The sequence below is a fragment of the Papaver somniferum genome, chromosome 3, assembly GCF_003573695.1.
Source record: "Papaver somniferum cultivar HN1 chromosome 3, ASM357369v1, whole genome shotgun sequence".
In the NCBI taxonomy this organism is placed as follows: domain Eukaryota; kingdom Viridiplantae; phylum Streptophyta; class Magnoliopsida; order Ranunculales; family Papaveraceae; genus Papaver; species Papaver somniferum.
Genome location: NC_039360.1, coordinates 228,410,217 through 228,423,122, shown reverse-complemented (window position 1 = coordinate 228,423,122; position 12,906 = coordinate 228,410,217). Strand labels below are relative to the sequence as shown.

Genomic DNA, 12,906 nt, shown 5'->3' with positions numbered 1-12,906 from the left:
ACTATGCACTAGAGCCATGGTCCTGTAATGAAATCAATTTGCTTCTTGTCGTTTCCAATAGCAGCAGCCCCTATAATATCGCGGGAAAGAAAAGAAAAAAACTCTTTTCATAAACATTAAATTAAGATAGTACAGAGATGATCTCCAGTGGTATAAAGGGCTTATCTACTCACCCAGATTATAATCTATATGTCAAGAATCTATAGAACTTGCACTTTGCAATGTGCAATGCATAAATGTAGGGTCCGATTCCGACAAGGGGTGGTATGTGCAGTGCCCCATTAATTGGGTTACCTGCATTGTACGAATGGAAAACAGTTAAGGAGTAGTTATGATGCCTAACTACAAGAATCCCAGCCAGTAAATGTAAATTGTAAGCGGGTAAATTTGTGCTCTCTATATAAAGAAGGGAGAAGTTTGTTCAAAAATCACAACAAAATTTTAGAAATGATTAGTATGGGAAACAAAAGAGGAATAGAAGCCTCAATGGGTTTCTTATTTACTACTAGTGTTCTTATAGCAGTAATACTTTCTTTGAGTTTTCCATTTCCTGTGGAGGCACAACTCGATTATAAGCCCCTTCACAAACCACCACCTCCTGGAAAAATTAAGCCCAAGTCCCCTCCACCACCAAAGAAGAAGCCGCTATATATGCCTCCTCCACCACCAAAGAAGCCAACTTATGTACATGTAAAACCTCCGGAAAAAGCTCCACCACCTCATAAACCATATCATGTTCCTCGGACGCCGAAGACACCGGTGAAACCGCCACCACTACCACCAAGAGGCCCCAAACCTACACCAAAGCCGAAACCTACTCCAAAGCCGAAACCTCCAACAATGTCAGAACCTACACCAAAGCCAAAACGTCCAACAATGGCGAAGCCTAAACCAAAGCAGAAACCTACACCAAAGCCGAAACCTCCAGTAATGCCGAAACCTACACCAAAGCCAAAACCTCCAACAATGCCAAAACCTACACCAAAGCCAAAACCTATATCAAAGCCAAAACCTCCAACAATGCCAAAACCTGCACCAAAGCGGAAACCTCGACCACAAAAGAAGAAATCTCCTCCAAATAACTAAGCAAATGCGCTAAGCAATTATTAGTCAATAATGGCAGAAAAGTCTTGTCGTATACTTGGTGTAGTTCATTGATGATCCCTTTCAACTATGAAATGAGATCAATATACATGAAAGAGTTCAAATAATAAAATGTTATCAACTCGATCTCTTATCTCATTTTATATGTATGTCTCTTTCTAGTCTCAAGTGAAGATGTTGTATATCTTAATAATGGAATGGAGTAGTATGTTAAAATTAAACATCCAAGTTTTTCCTCTTCCTTTTTATTTGGAAATCACATATATGTTCAAGAATAAAAAAAAAGTGTGATTTAGAGCCAGCCAAATTAAGAAGCCGGTATAAGTGATTTAGAGCCAAACTACCTTCATTCTTCACCCAACTGTAGTTCTACCAGCCCGCACTGATTATATAAAAGAAATGGAAAAGGACAAAAGAAGAGAAGTAATAGCAGATAGTTTCTATATGTAAACCTGAACCACATATAACATGGATCTTTAGGATATCAGTTTCCACTTTTTTTTTTTTTTTTTTTTCTTTTTCTTTTTTGTGAATGCAAAGTAACTTCCACATTGAAGGACTCGTGACTAGAAATCCTTTTTAGCTGGCCAAAACAAAACAGGTTGTTAGTGGATTAAATTTGTTTCCCTGTGGTCGGTCCCTCTAATGGAACTGTTTAAAGAGATAGTATAAGTACGTCCTTGCAAGAGTGAAAATGAATGGAGGGGTTGTTCGAATATCTTATTGGTTCCAGTATGGACCGTAGGTACAAAGGTATATATATGTATATAATCATCAAGTTGCACTCATCACTTCACAACTTTTAACACAGGACACCTATTCAAATGCCTTGCTTAAGAAACTTAACCACCAACGCGTCTGATTTAGAAATTCCTCACCTGGCTAAATTCTTCCATACCCAAAACTATCCAATGTATTATGTACTTAATATTGGGAAATTTGGCGCCCCGAACACAGCGGAATCACAGAATCATAAAAAACAATTGGCTATGTTGTGAACCGCGAGCGCCTTTGGCGCTCTAAGCGCTGGACCAGCGCCTAGGAAAAATAGGCGCCTAGGCGCCAAATTATGCTAGTGATTGTTATTTTCCATTTTCCGGGCGCTGGGCTTGGCGCCTCGCCTTGCCCAGCGCCTTTTACAACATAGGCAATTGGTGATATGAACCACACCACAAGATATACGTGGTTCACCTTTACAGGCTACATCCACGGCCAACACCACCAGAAAATTTTCCATTAAAAACAAAGACCATTACATGCTCTTTCCGCAACCCAAAACACGACCCAAAGAGTTAACAAGACATACCCGAAAACACCATTGAAGAAACCATAGAAACCAATTCTTTGACCATTCCTCGAACCAGCCTCGTGTTTTCTCTTCCACACCGTTTTCATAGTTGCTAGTAATAAAGGAGAAACATGGAAACACTAAAAACTAGGTTTGGGGCAAAAACCAAACTCTAAACACTAGAACACCAAAATCCTCTATCTAATTTTTTTTCTCTCACACTTATATTGACCTTCACGGTAGCACACGATCCTGTCTAACAAAGAACCAAAATCCTAAGCACAAGGATTTACCACTCTTCTAGGTTGGATTGTCACAAACCTACAATTCTAATCTCTCAAAACGCCCTAATTTTGGAAATAAGTTTTCCTAACTTGGATATGAAGTTAATTCCTAAATTTTAGGAACAAGGTTAGCCAAGCTAGAGTTTGACCAAAGGCAAACTCTTTCCACCGACTACACCCCACACTTAAGTCTTAAGCGAGCATCTGAAGCTAAATTCTGTACTATCCAGTGTATTATGTACTTAAGCCTTAAGCATTTGAAACTATCCAATGTATTATGTACTTAAGTCTTAAGCATTTGAAACTATCTAATGTATTATGTACTTAAGTCTTAAGCATTCGAAACGAGCATTTGAAACTATCCAATGTATTATGTACTTATGTCTTAAGCTAAATTCTTCCTAACCAAAAACTATCCAATGTATTATGTACTTAAGTCTTAAGCGAGCATTCTGTATAAGAACATATATAAACGCCAAAAGATTTGTGTCACAGAAGTTAAGTTTGGATTATCGATAAAAAAAGAAGAAGAAGTTACGTTTGGATTGAGCAATTCAAGCTACTGGAAATTCGCAGACCGCTAGTACTAGAGTCGACACGATATATCATCGGTACATGGTTTCTTTTTGGTAGTGTAACCACTAATTAATGTTGTTCTTCTAGTTATTGGTTGTCGGCAACCACTTGATGGAGTCAGCTCATAGATTATAATATTACCTGATATGATGTCCAACTAAAAAATTAACATCATCCAAATTATATGTAGTTTTATCAATTAATTTGCAAGATCAAAGATCCAAATACTTTGGTCAAGTTATCGAAGTAATTACTTGTGGAGTACATAAAGAAATCCATTGCGTTGTAATGAGTCGTGTGTGGGGTCTTATTCTCACAAGTTTGCATGGTTCTTCAATTAAGCCACTTGCATTATATGAGCGAAAACTGTTAGCCAGTAATTATGGCCCTGGTTAGCTATTCAGGGTATGGGGAAAGTTCGGGAAGGCGGGCGTTTGACTATTATTCATTTTGGCGGAATGTCAATCCGGTCCACTATTGGGTCAACAATTCGTTATTTGTGGACAATTCGGACGAAATTTGGACGCGTATAACTCGTTTAAGGAAACTATTTTGGCACACAAAATTCCACATACATTAACCTGTAAGATTACATTCACCGAACTGTGATCCCAACTAAGTTGGCACCACAACCACCACCAGTCATTTGCAGAGGCAAAGGGAAGTCGAAAAAACCCCTGGAAATTATTACAAAGTCGATTACTTGGACTCTCAGATGTCACCTATAAAAGGACCAATGCGACAAGAACTCAGATCTGCTCTTCAACTGGTGATACAATTCTCTTTTGGCAACTCTTAGGGTCTTGGATCTGACCTTCATATTTACGCCACTATCACCCGAATATTGGAGCCTCTTTATTAATGCAAATGCTTTGTTTAGATCCAAACCAAAGATAGACATAAGTATGAGGATGTGTTGCCACTGATCTTTGTTTAAACTAGCTGCCTCTTCATTGTAGCATTCAGGCATCTCCATACCCATTCGAATGAAGCTGATTCATAATACTGGAAGTTAAAACAACGTAGTACCTGCAGTATCAGCGTGGACCAAGAAACTATACATAAGATCAACCAACAATTTAAAAATCAACTGGATGGTTTATGTAAAATCATATGAATCGGGAACGTACCGTGTATACCTTTTCTTCATCTCCTGGTATATTTATCAATTACTTGTTCTTGAGACCTTCATTCAATCCTCATTCCATCTACAAATATTACACTGTAATATTTAAAGATACGTTTTCAAGCACATAATAATTTCAAATTGAGAAGCGAATAATATAATAGTAAAACTCCAACTCTGTTGTACAGACAATGCATAGAGAGATAATTACTGATAGTGAGAATAAAGAGGAACAGGGAGAGAGAAGGGACCTGTACATGCTGGTGGTAAGTAATGATTTATAAGCTGGATATTCGCTTTGAATAAAATCAAATTTCAGCTCTTTAAGAAAGGTAAGTGTCTTGAGATCGTAAGATATGGACTCCTTCAATTTATCACACTTGAAGATTACTAATTTCTGGAGAGAAGTAAACGATCGAAATATCCGGGAGTAACGTTAAAGCAGGACAATCATTGAAATATATTGAGCGGAGAGACTTGCTGCTATTGTTGTAGTTGGAGTTGATTCCAGGACATGAAACATATAATATTGTTTCGACATCACCATCACCCTGACAACCGTTGTTGTAGTTGTTTAGATCATTATCTTGAAGAAAACCTTGAAACTTAGAGCAACCATAGATAGATAGTTCTTCGAGATTGGGAGTAATATTTTGGAGAAGTACGCCCAGTGGGAGATATCGTAGCTCTGGAGAATATGATATATCGATGGATGTGAGATAGGTAAGTCCTCCTGTAGATAAGATTGAGGCTACTACCTTGCTGTTGGTGTCGGATAATACCAAATTCTTAATAAATGGAAATGAGTTTGGTGTGCTTCTAAGTTTTGGGCATCTCTTGATTTCTAGATTCTCAAGAAAAGGAAAAGAATTGTAAATTTGAAGAGGAGGAGCAACCCATTCTTCTAGATTTTCCATTTTGCAGATCTGCAACACGATTAACGACGGAAATAATGATCCTGTAGTAGGACTTGCAGCACTACTACCAATACCATTTCTACTGATGTTGCTGATTCTTCCTTCTTCTTGTTGCTGGTAATAAAACTCTTCACCCAAACATTTTACTGACCTCATTACTTCAATCTCAAGAAACTTAAGACATGGTAGCAGACCGAGTGCTGGTAGCTTCTCCCATTTATTGCAATACCAAAGCTTTATTTCCACTAAACTTGGAAGGCAAATGGATGAACCCATCCATTTCGGAAGCATTGAACCCGGAAAACCAAATAATCTCAAATCTCTCAAACTATGGTTTGGTACGTACGAAACCTTCCAACACCTCATTAGGTTCGAGACACTCCAAATCCTCATCGAAAACAATTTCATCGTCATCATAAAACATGGAACCCCATTTTAGACACAAATCATGAAGGTTTATCTTATCTTTTAACAGTGCTCTCTCGGCGTCAATACCACCTCTCACAAACTCCAGATAGCTGATCTTTAACTTCTGTAGATTATTTAGACTGGCTAATTCTTCTATAATCCCACCATCACCACAACTATAAGAAGAGATGGTTTCTGTGTTCCTCACCACATAAGATTCTAACACTTCAAGGCAAGTTAGAGTTTCTATACCTCTAGGCATTTCATCTTCGTTATCTCTCCAATGTTTAAAGATTCTCAATTTTGGCAAATTTCTAATTTCTTTGGGAAGCTCACATTTTCCAAAATGGATTGACTCCAAATTGCAGAGGTTGCTAATGCATGGCTCATGCAATACTTTGATCATTGTGAATGACAAATCCAGGCACCTTAATCGTGTCAATGCTCCAACTTCACTAGGTAAAACTTTTAAAGTTTCACAGTACTTGAGTTTTAACTGGTTTAGATCTTTCAAAGACCCAATGTTTACCGGTAAGGCTACTAACCTAGTGCATCGGTATAGATCTAACGTCTGCAAATTAGTAAGTTGGACGACAGAATCAGGTAGCTTTTCAACATCCGAAAAAGAGAGATTTAGGTGGCTTAACATCTTCAGAGACCCAATCCCTACAAGAATCATTGCAACGTTTTTGCATTTATAAAGCACTAGTGTCCGCAAATTGTAAAGTTGACTGATGGACGCATCCCGTCCTTCATTGAACTACAATAAGATAGGTCGAGGTACCTCAAATGCTTAAGCTTAAATATCGAAGATTGAATGTCTAGAGCATGCCGACGAAGTAAACAAACTACACGAAGATTCTTGCCATAAAGTAAATGTTCTCCCAAATGATCGTTTTCAAGGGAAAAAATGGACCTCAACCTCTTTGCTTTTTCCAAGATTTTTGAAAATGTTTTAGAATTTTGTTTGTCTAAAACTATCTGCAAACAACGAAATTTTGAAATAGATTCCATTTTGCCAGAATTGACAATCTTGATATCATGAACACCGTTGACACTCTGGGCAAGATCATGTACTAAATCATGCATCTTGCATGTTTTGGTGTCGCCTAACTTATCCCTTGTCACACCTTGAAAAACCGAATTAGCCAATAAACTATGGAAATAATCATCATTGACATCTTCCAGTGATTTTTGATTCCCTTCATGTGATGGATGAATGAACCCTTCAGCGATCCACAAACGAATCAAAATTTCTCTATTAATCTCCCAGTCCTTTGGAAATAAAGAGCAATAGGAAAAACAAAGTTTCACACGCGAGGGTAATTTATCATAACTTAATTTCAGTATAGCTACCATTTTCGTTTTCACATCAACCATCTTTAAAATGTCATGGTTTACGATTGACAGCCAATCAGTCTCGGTTTTATGCAAGCGCATAACATTGCCTAGAACTTTGGCAGCAAGTGGTAAACCACCGCATTTTCTTGCAATTTCTTCTCCTATGCTTATCATTTTTGGAGTCACTATTTCACCCCCTAAACAAATGGCTTTATTCTTGATTATAGACCAACATGCACTCTGGGGTAGGTTTCCTAACATGTATGGTGCGATAGGACCTCCGACAATAAATGCAACTTTTTCGCTACGTGTAGTGACTAAGACTTTACTCCCATGAGCACCCACTGCTAGCAAACATCTAAGTTCATCCCAGTTACTGGATCCTCGTTCCAAATATCATCCAGTACTAAAAAATATTTCTTGTTGCTCAACTCTTTTTGAAATTTATCGGCCAAGACAATGAAACTTGAAAAATTATCACACTTGATATTTGTAACCGACTCAATTATGTTTGTTAAGATCTTTTTGATATCAAAATTGTCAGACACACAGACCCAAGCTCTGGTCTCAAAGTTTCTTATTATCGACTCATCACCATAGATCAATTGAGCAAGTGTAGTCTTTCCTAATCCACCTATTAGAGAATATATTATACTGCTTTACTTATTTTTATTAAGGAAAATATCTCCTGTCATAATTATTGTAATGAGGAGATTATCTCCGCCATAACTTTTGTATTCCCAAAAGGGATACTATTGTTTTATATAATAAAAATACTGGTGAATAGAAATCAGTAAGGAAGTTATCATCAAATCCAAGATGGTATCATCCCCCTAAGATCTTATTTTCTCTAAACCATTAAAAATCAATGGCGAGGGAACAACTGAAGCTCACAGACATTGCTGAGGCATATAGTTCTATGCATCTACAACAAACCGATGATGCTTTCTACATGGATACCGGTGCTACGTCGCACCTCAGTGCTGATCCAGGTAATCTACACAACGTTTTCTACATGGTAATCTACAAACCGATGATGCTTTCTACATGGATACCGGTGCTACGTCGCACCTCACTGCTGATCCAGGTAATCTACACAACGTTTTCAATTCTAACAATGTACGATCTATCTTAGTTGGCAATGGCAATAGTATTCCAGTTACTGCCAGTGGTACCAAGTTCATAACCCTTCCCTCTTGTACTCTTCAACTCAAAAATACCCTTGTTGTTCCCGATATTATCAAAAACTTAGTTTCCGTTCGTAATTTCACCACTGATAATCGTGTGTCTGTTGAGTTTGATCCTTCTGGTTTTTCTGTGAAAGATCTGAGTTCGAGGAAAATTATCCTTCGATGTAATAGTTCCGGGGAGATCTACCCGATCACCAACTCTGTCGTGCCACCACAAATATCATCCCAGTCTTCCCCCATTTCTCTTGCTGTATTTTCGCCAGATATTTGGCATAGCCGCCTTGGTCATCCCGGCAAGGCTGTTTTAGATGTTCTTCGTACAAATAATTCTATTCATTGTAATAAGAATAAACATTCTAAACTTTGCCATTCATGTCAAGTTAGTAAACATGTTAGATTACCATTTTATGAATCAAATTCCATTACTTTTGCACCATTTGATATCATTCATAGTGATTTATGGACCTCTCCTTTACACATAGAGACCGGTTTCCGTTATTATCTTATATTACTGGATGATTTTACCAACTATCTTTGGGTTTATCCACTAAAGTTTAAATCCCAAGTTTATGAAAAAGTTCTTGGAATTTCGTTCATTTGTTCAAACTCAATTTGAACGTCAAATTAAATGTTTTCAATGCGACATGGGCCGCAAATTTGACAATTATTCCTTCCATACTTTTGCTCGTAACAATGGTCTTGTTTTTCGTTTCTCTTGCCCCCAAACTTCCTCCCAAAATGGCAAGGCTGAACGCATGATTCGCCGTGTCAACGACATCACTCGCACTCTTATGTCTCACGCTTCCGTCCCCCCTAAATATTGGGTTTATTCTCTTCATATGGCTGTCTATCTCCATAATATTCTACCCACCAAAGTCCTTCATAATCAATCACCTGTGTCTATTCTTTATCAACGCCAACCAACATATGATCATATTCGTACATTCGGTTGCCTTTGCTATCCAAATCTCTCCTCCACAACTCCCCACAAACTCGCCCCTCGTTCCACTAGGTGTATTTTTCTTGGTTTTCCTCCTAACCACCGTGGATACCGCTGCTTAGATCTCACCACACACAAAATAATCATGTCCCCTCATGTGACATTTGACGAGAGTGTTTTTCCCATTTTCTACCCCTCCTCAAAACAACCCCCCTGATGACGACGATGTGTCTCCTTCTTTTTTTAACTCCTCCCACAATAATCACCTCTCTTACCCATCCTCTAGTACTGCTCCTATTGTACACCAATCATCTCCTATTCAGCATACTCCACCTGACATCTACATCCCACCTCATCGTCGCAACACATTATCTACTCCTCCCATCCAAACGTCTTTCTTCCCTCCTGCCACTTCCCTCCCCACTAAGTCAGCAGGCCCCATCACCATTTCTTCTTCCCCCAATGCGTCAGATCCCACTCCAACCATTTCTGCACCATCCAATCATTGCGTACAGCCTACTGACGTTAACCCCTCATCCCCACCAACCACTTCTTCCCCTACAACAACCACTGTCCCTACACCTTCTTGCACACCTCCAATCACTACTGTTCCTCCAGCTCCTTCTCGCCCCACCACTCGCGCCTCCCGTGGAATCTTCCGTCCTGTCCATCGCCTTAATCTTCATGTCCAAACCTTTCGTCATATCTCTCCTCTCCCTCGTTCTCACTTGTATGCTCTTAGAGACATAAACTGGAATGCTGCCATGAAAGATGAGTACAATGCTATGTTGAAAACTAATACTTTGGAACTGGTACCACGACCACGTGACGCTCATGTTATTCGTTCCATGTGGCTCTTTCGTCACAAATATCATGCTGATGGCTCCTTGCAGCGATACAAGGCTCGTCTAGTTGCTAATGGTAAATCTCAGCAAGTTGGGGTTGACTGTTTTGAAACTTTTAGTTCGGTTGTCAAACCAGCTACTATTCGTACCGTTCTTACTATTGCTACTTCGCTTTCTTGGCCCATACATCAGCTAGATGTCAAGAATGCGTTTCTTCATGGTGACTTGACCGAGACAGTATATATGCATCAGCCTCCGGGGTTTGTTGATCCTGATCACCTTGATTACGTATGTCGACTACGTAGGTCTCTCTATGGTCTTAAGCAGGCTCCACGGGCGTGGTTTCAGAGGTTTGCCAAGTTTATCACTAATTGTGGTTTTCGTGTTAGTGTGTGTGATCCCTCCCTCTTCGTTTATCAATCAGGTTCCGAGACGACAAACCTATTATTATATGTTGATGATATTATTTTAACTGCCTCTACTGATGCTCTCCTATGCCGCTTCATTGATTTGATGAAAAGGGAATTTGCTATGTCTGACCTTGGCCCGTTACATCATTTTTTGGGTATTACTGTTACTCGTTCATCCTCAGAGCTATTTTTGTCTCAGTCGTTATATGCTCAGGACATCATTGCACGTGCGTCCATGAAAAAATGCAATCCAGTGGCTACTCTGGTCGACACCAATGCCAAGCTCAGTGCTACCTCTGGCCCTGCTCTCACGGACCCCACTTTGTATAGAAGCCTAGCCGGTGATTTGCAGTACCTCACTTTCACATGGCCAGATATATCCTATGCAGTCCAGAAGGTATGTTTATGCATGCATGATCCTCGAGAGCCTCACATGCAGGCCCTTAAGAGGATTATTCGCTATCTTCAGGGCACAATTGATCATGGATTATTTCTCTCGGTCTCTGCTATCTCTGGATTAACAGCATACTCTGATGCTGATTGGGCGGGTTGTCCTGATTCACGTCGTTCGACTTCTTGCTTTTGTGTATTTCTTGGAGACAACCTCATCTCCTGGTCATCAAAACGTCAAGCAGCAGTTTCTCGATCCAGTGCTGAAGCAGAATACCGGGGGGTAGCAAACGTTGTTGCAGAAACAACATGGATTCGCAAACTTCTTCTAGATCTCTATCTACCTTTACGACGTGCTACTATCGTGTATTGTGATAATATAAGTGCGATATATATGTATGGAGATCCTGTTCAACATCAGCGCACTAAACATGTGGAGATTGACATACACTTTATTCGTGAACGCGTTCGTATTGGTGATATTCATGTCTTGCACGTCCCGTCTGAAAACCAGTATGCTGACATCTTCACCAAGGGCCTTCCACGACAGCTATTTGTTCGTTTTCGTTCTAGTCTTAGCGTTTTCTCCTCTCCCGCTCAGACTAAGGGGGTGTATTAGAGAATATATTATACTGCTTTACTTATTTTTATTAAGGAGAATATCTCCTGTCATAACTATTGTAATGAGGAGATTATCTCCGCCATAACTTTTGTATTCCCAAAAGGGATACTATTGTTTTATATAATAAGAATCCTGGTGAATAGAAATCACTGATAGACACATTTTTGTGTCTAATTTGATCTCAATACTATATATTGTTGGCACTCGATTTTGTACTAATTTTGTTATTTTATGTATTTGTAGGTATTTTTTGGAAATAAACATTTTTGGAAAATTCGGCTCGAAAAGTTGATTTTGTCACCCGGAGGACAAGTGTTATTCGGACTCTCGCTTTTCGATAAGGGGTAACCTAATTACTAAGGGGCACCCCCAGGTCACCCTAAGGAAGCTGTTATTCGCACACCAGAACTGAATAGGGGGACACCCTTCTTCAAAATTCAAATTCTGAAAATTGGCGGGAAAATGTTCACAGTTCAGGAGAGATTTCGATCGAGAAAATGAAGGAGTTGTAGGTCGATTCAATGGCTGAATTTTGGCAGAAAGATGTGATTTAGCCTAAGGAAGATAGTTTGGGTGTCTAATTTGATCGTAATTGGCTGGAAATATCGATTTGATTCTCGAGCTCAAAACATAGCTACACGGAGTGAACACGACCTGTACACGGTGTTGTGTGTGTGTTTTGGTTGTGCATGGAAGTTTTTTGGAGGAGTTGGATGACTTATGAGGCATGTATAAGGCTTACTAGAGCGTGCAGGATCAAAGTTTACGTGTGACAAAGTTATAATTGGAAATTATCGTTAACTAAGGGAAGCGAGCAATGACGGATTAAATGGAGAATATACGCAAGTAATGGTCGGATATTTTGGTCCTAAAACACTATAAATACAAGGCAAAAGAGTTTGGAAGGGTTGGAGAGTTTTGGGGGGAGAGTTTGGAGTCGAGAGAATCAAAGAAAAAAAACATACAGAGAGAAAGTTTCTGCTGGTGCGAGAGAGGAAGAACGGGAAGAACAGACTTGCAACAGCAGTCGTTCTTCGCAAGCGTCTGCGACACTCAGTTGTGGGTCGCATTCAACCAGGGAACGGCTTTTCATTTCTGTCGCTCTTGTAACGGCAGTGTGTAACGTTTATATTCGTTCCAAACCCGATTATATTTACATTTTCTCTTGATTGTAAACAACTTTTGAGCATCAATGAATCATTTTGAGAGGTTTTTCATCATGAGTAGCTAAATCCAATCCCAGGGGTGACAGAGGAAGCCGTTCTTCCAAAAGTTATGTGGTAAAATTTATTTAAATTTATTTATGCAACTCTTTTATGATTAATTGCACCGAATAAATATGGAGTAAATGATTTTTATTAATCAATTGTGTTTTCTCTAGATGGAGTATGCTTAGTCAATTGCTTTTGATACTTCATGCTCGCGATGAACAATGGATGTTTTCAAAATCTAATTTAGGCAATGA

General features: G+C 39.2%; 2 protein-coding genes and 1 long non-coding RNA gene across 3 annotated transcripts; 1 reads left to right on the top strand and 2 right to left on the bottom strand.

The window, feature by feature from the left end:
* The first annotated feature begins 447 nt into the window (after positions 1 to 447).
* On the top strand, positions 448 to 1,086 carry LOC113360792 (extensin-like). Its single transcript, XM_026604254.1, has one exon. It carries the CDS (start codon positions 448 to 450, stop codon positions 1,084 to 1,086), a length of 639 nt encoding a protein of 212 aa, XP_026460039.1.
* A 2,725-nt stretch (positions 1,087 to 3,811) lies between these two features.
* On the bottom strand, positions 3,812 to 5,578 carry LOC113362224. The gene is made up of 3 exons (XR_003365642.1): positions 4,630 to 5,578; positions 4,383 to 4,460; positions 3,812 to 4,281 (listed from the first exon to the last, which is right to left on the bottom strand). It is a non-coding gene; the product is annotated as an uncharacterized LOC113362224 (long non-coding RNA).
* Positions 5,579 to 5,623: 45 nt separating this feature from the next.
* Positions 5,624 to 7,218, bottom strand: LOC113360791 (disease resistance protein RGA2-like). The gene is made up of 2 exons (XM_026604253.1): positions 6,468 to 7,218; positions 5,624 to 6,369 (listed from the first exon to the last, which is right to left on the bottom strand). The coding sequence occupies exons 1-2, from the start codon at positions 7,216 to 7,218 to the stop codon at positions 5,624 to 5,626; spliced, it is 1,497 nt and encodes a 498-aa protein (XP_026460038.1).
* Between the last annotated feature and the right edge of the window lie 5,688 nt (positions 7,219 to 12,906).

Bases quoted from the DNA above. Each gene is read 5' to 3' on its own strand.
- LOC113360792 (XM_026604254.1), top strand. From the start codon at position 448: ATGATTAGTATGGGAAACAAAAGAGGAATAGAAGCCTCAATGGGTTTC.
- LOC113360791 (XM_026604253.1), bottom strand. From the start codon at position 7,218: ATGATAAGCATAGGAGAAGAAATTGCAAGAAAATGCGGTGGTTTACCA. The intron at 6,370-6,467 runs GTAGTTCAATGA...TGATTCTTGTAG, and splicing joins GTACCTCGACCTATCTTATT to GGATTGGGTCTCTGAAGATG.